Source organism: Cydia pomonella, chromosome 1 (assembly GCF_033807575.1).
Source record: "Cydia pomonella isolate Wapato2018A chromosome 1, ilCydPomo1, whole genome shotgun sequence".
In the NCBI taxonomy this organism is placed as follows: domain Eukaryota; kingdom Metazoa; phylum Arthropoda; class Insecta; order Lepidoptera; family Tortricidae; genus Cydia; species Cydia pomonella.
In genome coordinates this window covers 40950583-40967029 of record NC_084703.1, presented here as the reverse complement: position 1 = coordinate 40967029, position 16447 = coordinate 40950583, and the positions used below count along the sequence as shown (strand labels likewise).

Genomic DNA, 16447 nt, shown 5'->3' with positions numbered 1-16447 from the left:
CATAGTCTGTGGTATTGTAACTGTCATAATATCGAACATGTATCGAAGGGATCTTCTTTATTATTTACTTTCGTGTGTAATTAAGTAATTCGACTTCCCGTTTTGTATTTAGTATTTGATAATAGCCATTAAGATGTCTGGGCGTGTTTCTATCAGATTAGCATCCGAAAGGGTTAATCATAGTGTAGCATCTAGCACAGATTTACCCAGGTTTTATACGCCCGGTGAGGTTATAACTGGCATGCAAGATTTTATGCGGTAAGATCCTTGATAAAATGGGTATGGGTATCATATTCAAGTAGATTACAGAAAAGCAATAGTGTTTTATAAATATATCTGGTTCCTTTCAGTGGTCATGGAACATCATCGGTTGGCGACAATCTCGTGGCGTCAGTGGCCGGAGTCATGCAAAAAGTCAACAAACTGATCTGCATCCAGCCTATTCGAAGCCGCTACGTGGGCGAGATAGGCGATGTAGTGGTCGGGAGAGTCGTCGAGGTCCAACAGAAGCGGTGGAAGGTGGAGACCAATGCACGTTTGGACTCTATATTGCAGCTTTCGGCCGTGAACCTACCTGGTGGGGAGCTGGTAAGTATTATTTTATTATTCTACAAGCTAATGCTGCCAATCGCTTGAGACTTCTGTCTGAATCACTTAACATGTGTTTATTATTGTGGGTTGTTACATGTTGTTATAGTTTGTCCATTTTTCTAAGATCAAACTGATCTATTGATGATTAAAGTAAAAAATCTTTATTGATTTTTATTTTTTAAATAAGTGATCTTCCATATTTCAGTGTATTAGGTCAATGATATTGTAAAGTAAGTTCTTTTTATATATCCTTAATTTCATATTCTTTTATTTATAATGCCAATTCCTTATTTTATTATGTTGTCAATCATATTTTATTATAATAAAATAAAAATAAATTAAAATAGCCTTTATTTACAGGACAAAGAACAGTAGGAACTAATTATTATAATAGATGTGAAGAAAATAACCTGAGCTGCTGAATTTTCTTGCTATTGTTTTAGAACTGTTAATAAAAATGATGACCGGTCTGGCTTAGTTGATTGTGGCCCTGCCTATGAAGCTGATGGTCCTGGGTTCAAATCCCGGTAAGGGCATTTATTTGTGTGATTAACACACATATTTGTTCCTGAATCATAGGTGTCTGCTAGTATATTGTCACTTAATATCCATCATACAAGCTAGCTTAGTTAAGGGCTAGGTCAATCTGTGTAAGATCATCCCCAAATATTTATTATTTGACCGCCAAGTCCTAGAACTTTTTAAATACAAAAGGGCTTCTATAAAATTTATGATGATTTCGCCAATGCTTAAAGTGTGTTCATAGAGCATGACATTGTTTGGTAGTAGCTTTGCCTTTATTGCGAATTTATTTGAGTTCAACCTTGAACTTATTTGACTTTGCCTTATAACTTATTTCACTTAGTCCTAGAACTTATTTGACTGACACAATCTATAGTATTTTTCAAACTCAATGGGCAGGGTGACAGGTGCCGTCTCCTTATAATTTATAACCAATGAGCGGAATTCTTCATAGCAAAAATCAAACTGTCAGAGGGATTGACCTAACTGTTTTATCGACTTATCGATAAATATTTGTCACTTAACGAAACAAAGTTAAACTAATTAAATCAGGCTTTTGGATATACATACAAACAAATTAACGGTGTCCCTAATTAGCTGACCGCCACTGTATTTTGGTATAATAGTAAAGAATAAAACAGAAAATACTTTTATGATGTAAATGAACGTAACATTTAGAGCAATATATTGTGGTAGAATCTTCTTTGAAACTGAAATAAGAATCTTTCTGTATCCATTTTTTTATTGTTTTCTTTTAGGATTAACCATTTTAGTAACATGGCACGGAAGTCACTCATGAAAACTCAAGTGACATAAATGACATATGTGACGCTGACATGATTTACTTTAATACGGACATGTAAGTTGCTTATCAAAGAGGTCAAATGTTACAGAATAATCTTTTAAGTTGATTATGGATACCTAATGCGATATTATTCCGTAACATCGATAAGTCGATAAAACAGTTAGGTCAATCCCTCTGACAGTTTGATTTTTGCTATGAAGAATTCCGCTCATTGTTTATAACATAAAAAAGCTAAATATCACAAAATTGTATTGAAATGACACCTGTCAGCGTACCGATCATGTTTGAAAAATTCTATAATGTCAGTTTACCAATAGTAGCAATATTTGAGTTTTGTGTCCCAAATGTTGGTTCTGTACAAAGGTTGTATTTTAGCGCCGCAGGTCCGCAGAAGACGAGCAAATGATGAGGAAACATTTACAAGAAGGAGACCTAATCAGTGCTGAAGTGCAGAATATTTTCCATGATGGATCCTTGTCATTGCACACTAGGAGCTTGAAATATGGAAAGGTATAATTGTTGACAGTAAATGGGAATAACAAACTCTTCATTGCCACTGATACTTTACTGCTACTTCTGTGATTAAACATGAAAACTATAGTATCATTTTTGATATACAAGTAAACCAATTTAAATGTTATAGTTGTAAATTTTGACCTTGCAGTTGCCCCAAGGAATGTTGGTAAAAGTGTTCCCATCTTTGATAAAGCGGAGGAAAAACCATTTCCACAATTTGCCCTGTGGCATATCAATGATAATAGGCAACAATGGCTACATATGGCTTAGCCCCCAGAGGCAGGACATTATGGCAGAAGAAAATAAGGAAGAAATTCAGAATTATGAGACACAGGTTGGTCAAGCTATTATTATCACTACTATATCCATATTTTGAATCTATTGCTTCATATTTGGGTAAAGAGTTGCAACCTGCAACTAGTATAAGGCCGGCGCCCCACTGCTGCGCACGCTACATCCACGGCCCACGTTTTAATACAAACCGTGGGCAAGCCCACGAAATTTTGTATAGGAACGTGGGTCGTGTACATAGCGTGCGCTGCAGTGGGGCGCCGGCCTAAAAGAAGAATGTTCCTGTCTCTTATGTAGCATGCATGAAAACAGCTATTCATAAGTTTACATTATGTTCGCAGCCCGTAAGCCTTGCAGACCGCGAGGCCATGGCGCGCGTAAAGAACTGCATCGCAGCGCTCGTGGCGTCGCAGGTGATGTTGGACGACACCAGCATCAACTTCGCCTACGAGGAGAGCCTCAAGTACGATGCTGTAAAAGACTTCCTCGCGCCCGAGGCTATGCTAGACGTCGCTTTCCTCACGCAGCATAGGATTAAACATCTTATGGATTCGTACAAAATCTTTCATTTCAGTCCTTTTTTTATACCAATATATAGCAAACGAGCAACCCTTTGAATCGTGAACCGAAATGCACGAAGGTTGATATTGGGCTTAATTTTCAAGATTAACTAATGATCCTTTCTATTATCAGTGATATATAGGATCAATTTCTAAGGAGTTAAGTGCTGGTGGACCTGGTTATTATGTGGCAGTGTTGGCCGAACGTTAATTAGAATTGACCGTTAACCATTACAAATTGAACCGTAAACTGTAACCGTCCGTTACGGGTTATGGTTCAATTTGTAATGGTTGATAGTCAATTGTCAATTCTAATTAACGTTCGGCCAACTGTTATGTGGCTTATTGCCGTAGGGTCGCGATGAAACTGATAAAAATAAAACAGTGCAATTATCTAAAAGTATATCAATAGAAATCTATAATCAATCATATCACAATTAGTAACGTACATACTAACATTATAAAAGTAGACAATCTCTGGCACTCAATTGCACATCATTATTATGCTATAATAATAATTATTATTTTGTGACATTACATTTATTTAATAATAATCTACTGCAATTACGTATGTAACTGCAACCTGTTTATTTATTTGGCTTGTAGCATTGATTAAATACTCGTAAAGTAATTGAAAAAAGACATAAAAAATGTAAAAGTTTACAAATATTTTCATAATAAATAATTTGGACATGATAGTCGTAGAAAAACGTTACATTTACATTAATTGCATTAGGTACATAACGTACATGAATTATATCATATACCTGTGTATGTGAACGAAATACTCCAAATTGACAATTTACAAAAATTAATCTTTCTTATTATTTTTACCGAGTATCCTCATAAGATCTTTTGACATTAAATACTTTTTCTCAGAAGAACCGTCGTTGCGTTCACAGTCTTCCACTGAAACAAACAATGCATTCGACATTAAACCACAAATCACAGCGATGCGTAACTACACTTTGAATAAATATAGCTCGGAACAAAAATAGACATGTAGCAGTTGTAACGCCGAGTAGGGTCAGGGCCCTACAAGAAGCAAATTTAATCGTTATTTTTTGTTTGATAAGTTTCCTGATGGAATTTTTAAGCAATTATTTACGAGAACATTTTTTTGCTGCTCTATATGGCACGAGCGAAATGCATGATTTTAGGCCACCACACACATACTATATTAAGACTCTTTCGTAAACCTTGTTTGCGCATAAGTGTTTCGTGAGAAAGGGAAAGAAACAATCGGCAATTAAGGATTATTCCCACTAGTTACCACCAAGTTGTTTGAAGGAATTTTTTTACCACTGGTAACTACTAAGAAAAAAAAATCCCACTAGTTACCAGTTACCACCAACTTGGTTTGGTGATAACTAGTGGGATTTTTTTTTAACAGTAATCGACTTATAACTAAACGAATAACGAATCAACTTATAGTTAATTCGACTTTTAGTTAATTATTGATTAAAGCACTCTATATTTATACTATTTTTATTAGTATTGAACCCTAACCAAATTTTGGTGGTAACCACTGGGGAAAAAAAATCCCACCGTTTACCTTTTTTTTCCCAGTAGTTACCACTGGTAACAACTTGGTGGTAACTAGTGGGAATAACCCGCAATTAACCAGTAACTCACAAAAGCAAAGGAACAGCGTATCCACCGCCATGGCGTACACGTTGAAGAATATGGTACTGATGAGATAGGTGGCCACGCCCAACAGGATGGCGGGCACGTAGTTGGAGTGCAGCCGCTGGCCCTGCGTCACCTCGTACACGAGCCCCCACTCCATCAGGTAGTAAACGGCGAAGCCCACGCTAATGGATAATAACAGCTTGGACAGGAAGAAGATGAAGTCCGTCACCTAAAACATCAGTAAGTAATGTAGATCAGAGAAATCATCCCATACGTACCCATACCGACAACATTGAGTGATGGGTTTAAGTACGTTGTATCAACTTTCAACTTGTTTGCGAAACATGTTCCTTAAGCATCATCCATTCGATTCCTTGTGGCCGAATGGTATCGCTCATAATTGAGTGCACAGTGGCCACGAAATTAAGTTGAGAGATGTTACCCAAACTTAACTAACCTTATCTAAAACGACCACGCGTATGATGTTCCTCATGAGCAGAGAGAAGGCATCGCGCGCGCTAGTGCAGAAATTCTTCCCGTGCACGGCGCACATTATATATGCGTTCTTATTAATGAACTTGAGGAAGCTCTCCAAGCACCAGAAGCAGCACTTGCAGAAGCAGAGAATGCAGCGCGTGAAGGGGTTGTCGAATTTCTTTAGCTTGTGATCGATGTATTCCAGCATTATTCGGATCACGCGGACGATGGCGATGATCAGGGCACCAAATGCGACAGTCCCTAAGTGGAAGCTGAAAATAACAGAAAAGTTCAAGTTGTAATCTTGACAAAAATCGTAGGTGATAATGTTATTGTGCTGTGGTGCACATTACTTGTGCCCGATCTCAATATCAAGTTTGTCTTTAGATACCATTACCTAATACCTTGCAAGCCAAAAATAGGCGGCGTTCAGTGATGATTTGCTCTTTCAGCCTACTGGCTTAATGTTAGAAGCTTTAAAATCATCCAACTCAAATTCTTTAGCATAATTAGTTAATATCGGCGAAAATTGTTTTATGTTACAAACAAAACAAGGTTTTTAGGGTTCCGTAGCCAAATGGCAAAAAACGGAAACCTTATAGATTCGTCATGTCCGTCTGTCTGTCCGATTCTGTCACAGCCACTTTTTAATTAAATCGTTTGACCAAAACATTAAATGTCGCCTAATCTAAATCAACTTACCAAACTGTTCTATAAATAGCAGCAGTAAGAGTCCAGAAAGGCACCTTCCGCTTGTCAAAGGTCCAGTACCACTTGGAGAAGGCGCCGGCGAGGATCATGTCCGCGCAACCGCTGATGAAGAACATCGCCCAGCAGCAGCCCAGCAGGTTCACAACTGTACAAACCAATGATTACACCAGGGCCCGGTCCCACGAGGATTCTCGAAGGGGTTTTTCGTAAGGCTTTGCTTATCAAAGGTTGTAGCGTAGCATCCCAAAAACCTGTTAATTTTGCCAAGCGCTTAAAAAGCCGCTTGACATATGATCCAATATATCAATTCTAATAACAATTTAAAGGGATTTTCTGGGATGGGGTGGACGATCCTTTTACCGAGCAACCACTTGCTATGAGAACAGGGAGCAATATACTTGGTGTATCGCCGCTCGGTTTAAAGGTTTCAAGTTTATAAATAAAGCCGACGGGCAGTTTCCCGACCCGGATTATACAAACTTACAGTGCATGTAGTTGACCTCGTGAGGACTGACCAAGCCGGAGAAGTGGCAGATGGCGTCCTCGCACGCCCTCTTGGTCCCAGCCTGTTTACACTTCTCCAGGAACTCCGACGGGTTGCAGGTGTCTTGGTCCTGCAAATAAAGGACATAGGCCCTACTATGGTCATACATACCTAGTCCATACAAGACGGGAACAGTGGCTGAGTCAACGTAATTTCAACACAAGAGAGGCTATTTGCGTCCCTGGCAATACAGCAGAAACATTCAGTGATCGAACAAATTCAAATTGACGAGCAATGGCTATTCTAACACGCAAGTATATATCGTGTGTAGTATATTTCGGCTACTGAACCTACCAGAGACATGTCAGTCGCTTCGCTTGACAGACAGATGAAGTGTGCGAAAGGGAAGCCATGACGTATATGAACAAGCCATAAGTGCGAAAGAGGCAGACTACATATGAGAAAACGTAACCAATTTTGAGTTCGAAGGCGGCCGAGGCGGCCAAGGTCATATTGCCGTATTTTTTTAACGTGAAAAATATAAGAGAATCAAAAAAAAAAATATATTAAGTAATTTAGTGATGATGGTGTCATGTTGTGTGCCGGTTTGTAGTGTTTCAGGGCTAAAAAACCCAGGAAAATACTCATTTTACAGGTAATTATGATATTCCTAGCGAAATTTTCGTAACGATATTTTATCAAATTGACAGCATAAAAAGTGTAAAAAACCAATTTATACAGTTCATTATAAGTTTTTCTTCAATTGTGTGTTAATATTTTATCATATTAGTCAATAATTTAGAATATTTTGTGTAAAAACCTAAACTGTTACTTTACGCTAGGGCTTGACAAAATGTTCATATGACTGTATCGATAACTTGTCGGTATATTAGTAGGTATGGAATTAGTTGTTCACAAGATATCATTAAGATTACCTTTATAACCGACTTAAAATAATAACGATTGTTATAATACCTTTTTTGAAGGTGCAAATGTTTAGCGATAAATTTAAACTTCACTTTCCAACACAGTACCTACTTACATTTTAACCACTTTTCTACGGCTTTGCCGCCAACACAAGGAAACACAAGACAGCGTATACTTGTACACAGCGTATACACATCCAACCCAACTTGTCAGCAGGAAAAGGCGCGAAATTCAAATTTTCTTTGGTAAGTCAACTCTTTGCGAACACATTTTCAAATAACTTCAACTTTATCATTTTCAACTTTTTCAAACACATTTGAAGAAGTAGTCGGTAAAGCAGTTAAACATCGATAGATTATTAATATGTTGTAACATGACATCACTATTTTTGGTCCTACATAGACAATTTACGCACACACTTGCATTTCATTTTTGGTCACACTTTCGAAGTTTGTCAGTCGTTCTATACTATCCTATTTCTATGGAACCTACAGTTTGCAGTGTTTATAGTACATTGTGCATCGAGGGGGGTAAGTGAAATTTCGGATACGAGGGTAGTAATTCCCGACAGCTGCAGGCTGGAGGGAATTAAAGACCCAAGTTTGCAATAGTCTCACCCCCGGAGTTACACACAATGTTTTTCATCACACTTGCGAAGAAAAAACTAAATGTTTAAGCAAAATACTTCTTAAATACGGTGACATATCAAACATTCGTCCGCCAGTTTGTAATTTCTTGGCAGGTGAGGCATCGAAGGCACAGAACAAAGAACAAATCTGAAATAAATGATTTTTATTTTTATTTTATTTTTATTTTATTTACAGACCTATTCAGCATTCAGCCACGATTGAAAATTATGTAAAAATATTTTAAACGGCTGGTAAATTAATAATATTAAATAATTTTAAACATAAACATAAATATTAAATTATAAACATCAGTATTTTAAAAGTAAAACTCATTTATGCTACTTGGTTTGTTTGTATAATTAAAGAAAAAAAGCTATAGCTCCCTAGCTATAACTCCCTAGGGAGTCATAGCTTTTTCCACAATCCATAAATCCCGCGGGAACAAAATAGGCCTTTGTCCTTCAGCACACCTACATGAAATAAGATCTTTTTCAAGCAAGTGTGATGAAAAGATTTTTACTGTAAAATTGTCTGTAACAATTACATATATTAATTTAGCCTTACCTCAAACCCTTGTATGTATAATATGTATATACATATGTTACAGCGAGCTGCAAAAGTGCATGGACACATTATGAAGGAAATCCATTTATAAAGATGCCATCCAATTTAAACGGTATCTTAGGTAAGGTTCCCGGTTTTTCGTTCTTGACTTCATATAAAACGTGATCGTATAAACAGCTTCTACTGTAGGTAGGGTGACTGCTATAGTTATTAGCCACGGTGCCCGATTGATTTTCCGAGTAAAAATACGCCGATTTTCGTTTCGTTTCGTTTCGTTTCACAACGATTGGTAGATGGGTTCTTTGGCAGAGTAACGATTGGCAGAATCTCATTACGCATAATAGTGTGTAATCTTAGTTTAGTATTATGTCACTACCTGTGAGTTCCTATAATTGGCTTCCTGCCAATAATAGTTCTGCTAATTTACACAGAAGCGAACTGAACTATATGTGAACCAAGAGTCTGTGTAAAGTTAGTTGACCAAAAGTTACATCTACAAATAAATCACTCTGAGAAATAATGTTCGGCGAATCGTTGTCTGCGAATCGATAATCTGCGAAATAATTGTTGGAGAATCATAGCATAAGTACCTAGCCATTGGCCACTACATAGTAATTGGTCCCTCTTAACAATTAGGCCTTGTTTCTTTCTGATTTGTTAGAAGTGGCCAATTAATACGTATATGTAGTGGTCAATAACTACAGCAGTCACTAGTTTGTCTAGAATGTGGCTACCTTATAAAATAACCCGCAGTCGCAGGTTTCGTTCAGGCCGACGACCTTAAACTCGGGGTCGCCGATGGACAGCAGATACACCAGCACTGTGGCAAAGTACGCCAACACACCGCATTGGATTATCCATGGGAATATCGGGAAGAACACCGTCGATTTGATGTCGATCACGGCTCTGCGGAATTAGGAAAAGGCTTTTACAACTTGATTGAGTTGACTAATAAATATCCTTGATAGAGCATTAAATATTTGTAACCTCACGCACTCGGCATGGCTCGGCACAGTCGGGATTAACTAAACTATTTTAAATTTCATATAGCATTTAAAACTTAAACACGAAGGTTGCATACAGGATTTCGATGAAGGACTTGTCTAATGAAATTAGTCAAAGCCAAAGAGTATAATAATATATGTAAAGTAATTCAAAGCTATTTCAAAATAATATATTTTAAATTCTTCAAAATAATTGACAAAAACTTACGTCATCCCTTCATTACCTACCTAATTAAAACGTTTTACCCTGATCGCGGTAGAGTACGCGGAAAAACGCGACCAAACAGTATATACAAAAAATAAGTAAGTTAGGTACCTATAGTTATGTTGGAACAAACTCATACTTGGCACCAGCGACGGAATTATTCTACTTAGTTCGACACATGTAACATATATAATAAACTAGACAAACTTCTCTTTTACACATTTTGCGGTATTTTTCATTCAATTTCTTAACTGCATAATCTTAGATTGTCCTATTGAATATTTTTTTAGGAACCTCGTCCTCTTGTTTTCACTGACGTAGGTAGCGAAATTTAAACATACCTAGCTAATAATCCCGTTGATCAATTAGATAATAATCCGTGAATCTCTTGTACATTAGATGTGTGGTGGTGCAGGACCTCTGCTGCCAAACGCTTTTTTCTATCAAGTAACCAATAAATGACTTACTTGCTTCCCTCACGAATAAGTGCAATGGCGATGGTGATTCTGCTTCTCAAGAAGATAACTATGAGAAGCACGATGATCAGAATGATGCCAAGGATAATTAGCAGTGCTAGCCAAGTCTGGTGCTTTGAGAACATCGTCTGGAAGAAGCCCTGCAGGCTGTAACTCGTAGTGTAGAGACCCGCTGACTTGCTCCGGTAGAACACATACTGAACGTAACAGAGGTAGCATGCTGGAAGAAACGTATGTTGTATAAGATTAAAGTGATACGTTTCATAATCATTTAACCGTAAAATAGACATGCAAAACACAAATTAACTGATTGAGGATTGTAAAGTTCCGTGAATAAGTGGGTAAACTTATAAATTGTCCACTAGCGATCCCGAGATTCGTTGTTCCCTGTTGCTTTTTATGACGGGAGATATCGGTCCCACTTAGAAGTCTCGAAGAATTCTACAAGTTCAGTGACAACTTGCAAATCAAAATAGACACGTTAAACATTCGCTCATATGGCAATTTTTTTTAAATTAAGTAGTTACTAAATGTCCTTTAACATAAACAAAGGCGTCAAACAAGGCGATCCTCTGTCACCTAAGTTGTTCAACAGTACCCTTGAACAGGTGTTCAGGAAGCTGGCGGCAGGATGGGAACATAAAGGAATTGACGTCGGCGGAAGACAGTTAACAAATCTACGTTTCGCCGACGACATTGTCCTGTTCTCATCTTCAGCTACGGAGCTCCGCGTCATGCTGCAGGACCTAAGCCGGGCAAGCCTTGAGGTTGGATTAACAATGAACATGTCAAAGACTAAGCTCATGACCAATAGTGCACCAATAGGAGTAGAAGTGGACGGGGGAGAAATAAAATATATCCATGAGTACAGTAAATATACCTGGGCCAAATAGTATCCTTCCAGGCGCGGCAAGATAAAGAAGTTGCAAGACGGACCGAGAATGCATGGAGGAGTTTTTGGTCCATAAAAGAGCACATGAAGGGAAACCTCCCTATATCACTAAAAAGAAAACTCACATAGACATGTGCATTCTCCCCATCCTCACCTACGGAGCATAGACTTGGTCTTTGACAAAAGTTCAAAAAACCAAACTCAAGGTTTGTCAGCGAGCTATGACGCATAGTATTCTGAGCGTGAAGTTAACCGATCGCATTATAAATACAATGCTACGCTCCAAAACTGGAATAACTGATGTAGCTGAAACTGCCACTAAGCGCAAATGGGACTGGGCAGGGCACGTCTGCCGTATGCCGGATGACCTGTGGGCCAAAACAGCCACCTGTTGGGTCCCACAGGTTGTAAGGCGTCACGGTAGACCTCGTCGGAGATGGCGGGAACTTGACGCCTTTGACAGATACTGGTGGGAGACTTCCGAGGATAGGGACACGTGGAAGAATAAGAGGGAGGCCTTTGCCCAGCAGTGGGACAATATGGGCTCATAATAATAATAAGAATAATAGTTACTAAATGAGACACCGAGCGCGAGCCGGGAAAAATAAATTGGTATGAAAAGGCAAGCATACCTTGTTCTATCTAGAGAGTTAACTGACTTAAGATACTCACAGAACGCCAGCAATGCGAGCAGCCCGACGATGGAGACCCATACGACGGGCGTGACCACCCACCGCAGTATGAGGATGTAGAGGAAACAGAGCACTACGACGGCCAGCAGTGCACCCAACATGTACCAGCGCGACTGCACCAGGTCTTGCGCTATCTGGGAAGACAACTGCAAGCACACAACACGTCACCACTCCGCCACGGAGAAACGCAACTGGGATCGCAGACAACTGAACTAATAAACATGCCAATAAGTGAATAAAACATTTAATAAGACATAAGAAAAGGATTTTATTTATCTTTAGCATATTGTGACAAATGTTTATAAATTAGATAGAAACATTATACCTATAGTCATTTGAATACAGTGAAAAATAATCATTCATAACCTATAATTAGGCATTAAATCAACACATATGTTTGCTTTTATAGTAAATATCATAGCAAACATTGTAAATTTTACAATGTGTTGCCGAAACGAATCTTCGTTTACCTCAATAAATTATTATGTATTCTAGAAAATTAAGTGTCTAAATAATTAAATATCCAAATGATACTAACCGTGAACAAATACCTAAAATGTTATATTCCACTTATTATTCAAAGAACTAGTCCACTTTAACCGGTTCATTTAATTGTGCCTTAAGTCTTATAAGCCGTTTATATTAGGTATACTATAATACGTTTATAAAGCCATATATACGCTTTTATAAACGTATTAGCTAATATACATACCTAGATTCTTATATCTAAGCTACCTACTCTATATACCCATCCAGTTACTTAACAGAAATACTCATCTCATCCGACATAAATATCTACCTAATATAAATTTACCTACGGTAAACTAAAAGTTGATTCATTTATGTTTTTATTTATAGATTCAATATCAAAGGTATCTAAAATTCTAGACTATCTAGGTACATGCCGTACATGCGTAATGCGCGTGCACCGCTAAATATTACATTATTAAGTAATATAAAATAGTTACCAAGAATTACGCATTTCGAGGATCTCTTCGAAAACATTGCCTTCGTTTGGCAAATATTCGTCTGTTATGTAATTCATACTGGTAAATTACGGTATTCTAGTTGTTTAATAGAAATTAGAGTAATGTTGTGCATGGTTAATTAATAAACACTGATATTTATAGGCTTGGGGACTCATATTCAACAGGGGACATTACTATGTTCCTAAATCACTGATATGTATATGCACCGTGGACTGAAAAAAGCCGACAGATTTTAAAGGTCCCATGAGATTGAATGTTGTAATGGTTTTCAAGGAATCGTGACCGATAATAACTGTCATAACGTAGTGAAAAACGCCTTTTTGGCTGCGACCCTGTCACTAATATGACTTGGTATAGACACCTCTACTGACAGACATTAAAGTTTTAAAGTAAACTCGCTATTTTTATCTGTAAATAAAAGATAAAGTTAACTACATAACTTACTTTCATAATGGTTTTTTTTTTCGCCAAGATGTAAACAGAAATAACGTGTCGTATGCATAAAACTCAAAAGAGTTTTTTTTGCATTGAAAAATGTTTTTTTACCGAATTTGACCAAAACTCATATTAACATGTTTTGCTCCTTATGATTATGACCTCAAGAATGCGTGGTTAAAATCTGTCGGGTCTTACCAGCCCACACGGTGTATGTATTATTAATACTATTAATGTAAAGCACGACCAGAAATATATGATCATTGTCAAGAGGGAGCTGTTATTATCATGTACCGGGTGACAGTTCAGTTTAGTATGAAAAATTTAGTTCCTATGAAATTCCGGAATATGTCGCGTGATCCTATATTACTGGTCAGGCTTTTGTGCGGTTATCGATTTCCATTATTAATATTATTATCATTCTTATGTTCATTAGGTTTAGTTATCTCTGTCGCGCTCAGGTGCACGATCTACGTACTTGTAACGACTACTACTACGTATATACTGCCTACGCCTTATAAAACAAAGCCGCGTATGTCTGTGTGTATGTTCGCGATAAACTCAATAACTGCTGAACGGATTTTCATGTGGTTTTCAGCTATCAGTAGAGTGATTCTTGAGGAAGGTTTAGGTGTATAATTTGTTAAGGTTTTGTGTAGCCCGTGCGAGGCCGCGGCGGGTAATTGCAACGTCTGATAAATACAAAACAAACAAATTGATTAATTATGGCATGGTCTATAGAGGCCTATGAATCATATACCTAGATGTAGATAACGAACGGCCATCAGGAACAAAAGATGAGTTATCAACTTATTAACTAGCTTCGCTCCGCAAATTCGTCTGCGTTGAATTATCGTAGTATTTCCGGATAATAAACTATAGTTTATTATCCGGAAATCATCCGTTGAGACAGTTAAAAGCCAGAACATTGACGACCGGTCTGGCCTAGTGGGTAGTGACCCTGCCTATGAAGCTGATGGTCCCGGGTTCAAATCCTGGTAAGAGCATATATTTGTGTGATGAACACGGATATTTGTTTCTGAGTCATGGGTGTTTTCTATGTATTTAAGTATTTATAATTATATATTATATATATCGTTGTCTAGGTACATACAATACAAGCCTTATTGAGCTTACTGTGGGACTTAGTCAATTTGTGTAATAATGTCCTATAATATTTATTTATTTATTTATTATTATTATAGAACAACAGCAGAAAGAAAGACAGTTAAAGGAATTTGGCAGTATGGCAGTGGTGTATATGGAAATACTACGATAATTCAACGCAGACGAATTTGCGGAGCGAAGCTAGTTAATAAGTTGATAACTCATCTTTTGTTTCTGATGGCCGTTCGTTATCTACATCTAGGTATATGATTCCTAGGCCACTATAGATTAGAACCATGCCATAATTAATCAATTTGTTTGTTTTGTATTTATCAGACGTTGCAATTATCGAGTAGTTAAAGCGTCAAGGTTCTATAATGGGCTAGGAATCAAATTGGTTGACTGTATATATAATATGTATATACTTATGTCACAACGGTTAGACTGAGCATATCAATGAAATAATAACCTGCAAAAAATAAACAACTTTCTCTCGGTTTTGCACCATCTTTTTCTCGGTTTTCGTTTGTTTGTGTTACTACACTAACTAAACCTTATATGAACAAAGGATCTGAATCAAAACATATTAGTAACGATTAAGGCGCCGTAGGTTCGTGTTCTCACTCTCACTGAGCGTAAGCATGAGCGAGATAGATGTGCGTGCTCGGGACCGCGGATATCATGTTTTTGAATTTTAATTTGTTTTTGACAGCCGGAATGTAATCTCAGATTTACTTCAAAAACAGAAAAATTGTTTTGGGATATTTAATTTGAGCTCTTTCAAATGATACCCCACTTGACCTAGGGATAACTATTTCAAATCGATAGCTTAAGTATTCTCGAGATATTCAGCAATTTGACAGATGGACGGACAGAGTCGTACCATAAGGGTTCCTTTTGTACCTTTTTGGTACGAAACCCTAAAAACGACGAAAGTACGATTTTTCAAAATCTCCGCTCTCTGAATCTACGGCACCTTAATGTCGAATTAAAAAAGCGTTAACATTTAACTAATAACGTAATTAGTATAACAGATCAGTGACCGCGGATCCGCAATTTTTCAAGTAAATACTACAATTAAACAAAGTTAGGTGCGCCTTCTACTTACTTGTTTATATCGTATCAAGTTGGTGAGGTTATTGACGATATCATCTGCGGAGTAATTGATGAATGCTTCTATTTTCTCTATGGCTTCCGTGACGTTGATGAAGCATCTGCCCAGCACTGCGACCATATGCCACCACCGTGGAGTTAGTGGAGTAAGTAGAATACAAGAATAATATATATATGTATAGGTACGTTAAGGTAGGGGGCGGCAAACTGTCGTTGCTGGCGAGCCGCAGTCAACGTACAATTGAAAAATATATAAGTATTTAAACGCACCAATTGAAATAATTGTTTATTCCTTTTTTAATGTTTGCCGACCCCAGAGTTAGGGAATGTGCACATGGTACAACCGCGAGCGTTCAAACTACCGCGCTCGCGGAAACGAGCTCATTTGAGACAATACATTTGTGGATGGTTAAGAGTGTTAGATTAATTTATAGTGCGGTCAGGCATAATGTTAGATAGATGTAAGTTCATGCGGAGTTACTGTACAAGTGTACACGGGCAGGGAACGTGCGACACAGACGTGCGGCCTCCTGGGCCGGGCTACCTACAATGTGGGCGTCTCGCTCGTTTCCGCTGGTGAAGAACGTCACCCATTTGGCTGCCATCCACCCCACATACGAGTCCAGGACCGTTGCTTTCTCACGCAACTGTTTCTGGACCTCTTTAGGGTTTCTCACACATTTCATATCCGTGCTCTGAGAGGTCCCATTCGCCTGATCCTTGCACTCCATTTCAGTCAGGTAACCGATGCACCGAGACAGCACTGGAGCGCATTATACACACATATCTAAATGGGTCCGGTTAGAGAAAACAGGCAGATATTTT

At 37.9% G+C, this 16447-nt stretch overlaps 2 protein-coding genes across 12 annotated transcripts in view; one reads left to right on the top strand and one right to left on the bottom strand.

Annotated features, from left to right (window-relative positions):
* The window catches only part of LOC133523613 (exosome complex component RRP4), a 32033-nt gene extending 28657 nt beyond the window's left edge, over nt 1-3376 (top strand). Inside the window, exons 1-5 of one of the 2 annotated variants that reach the window (XM_061859297.1) lie at nt 11-258; nt 351-588; nt 2294-2428; nt 2583-2768; nt 3067-3376. In XM_061859297.1, the coding sequence (XP_061715281.1) occupies nt 134-258; nt 351-588; nt 2294-2428; nt 2583-2768; nt 3067-3342 (960 nt within the window). In that variant the 5' untranslated portion in view covers nt 11-133 and the 3' untranslated portion in view covers nt 3343-3376. Of the gene's footprint in view, nt 1-10; nt 259-350; nt 589-2293; nt 2429-2582; nt 2769-3066 lie in introns of those variants that run through there. The other variant, XM_061859305.1, reaches the window with a different exon arrangement.
* Nucleotides 3377-3675: 299 nt separating this feature from the next.
* Nucleotides 3676-16447, bottom strand: part of LOC133523561 (choline transporter-like 2) — a 36637-nt gene continuing 23865 nt past the window's right edge. For 9 of the 10 annotated variants that reach the window (XM_061859268.1, XM_061859244.1, XM_061859219.1 and 6 more), the window contains 9 exons: nt 16171-16385; nt 11959-12124; nt 10386-10614; nt 9444-9615; nt 6590-6719; nt 6097-6250; nt 5375-5666; nt 4921-5146; nt 3676-4194 (listed from right to left, as the gene is read on the bottom strand). In XM_061859268.1, coding sequence (XP_061715252.1) covers nt 4097-4194; nt 4921-5146; nt 5375-5666; nt 6097-6250; nt 6590-6719; nt 9444-9615; nt 10386-10614; nt 11959-12124; nt 16171-16385 — 1682 coding nt within the window. In that variant the 3' untranslated portion in view covers nt 3676-4096. Of the gene's footprint in view, nt 4195-4920; nt 5147-5374; nt 5667-6096; nt 6251-6589; nt 6720-9443; nt 9616-10385; nt 10615-11958; nt 12125-15617; nt 15734-16170; nt 16386-16447 lie in introns of all 10 variants that reach the window. The other variant, XM_061859277.1, reaches the window with a different exon arrangement.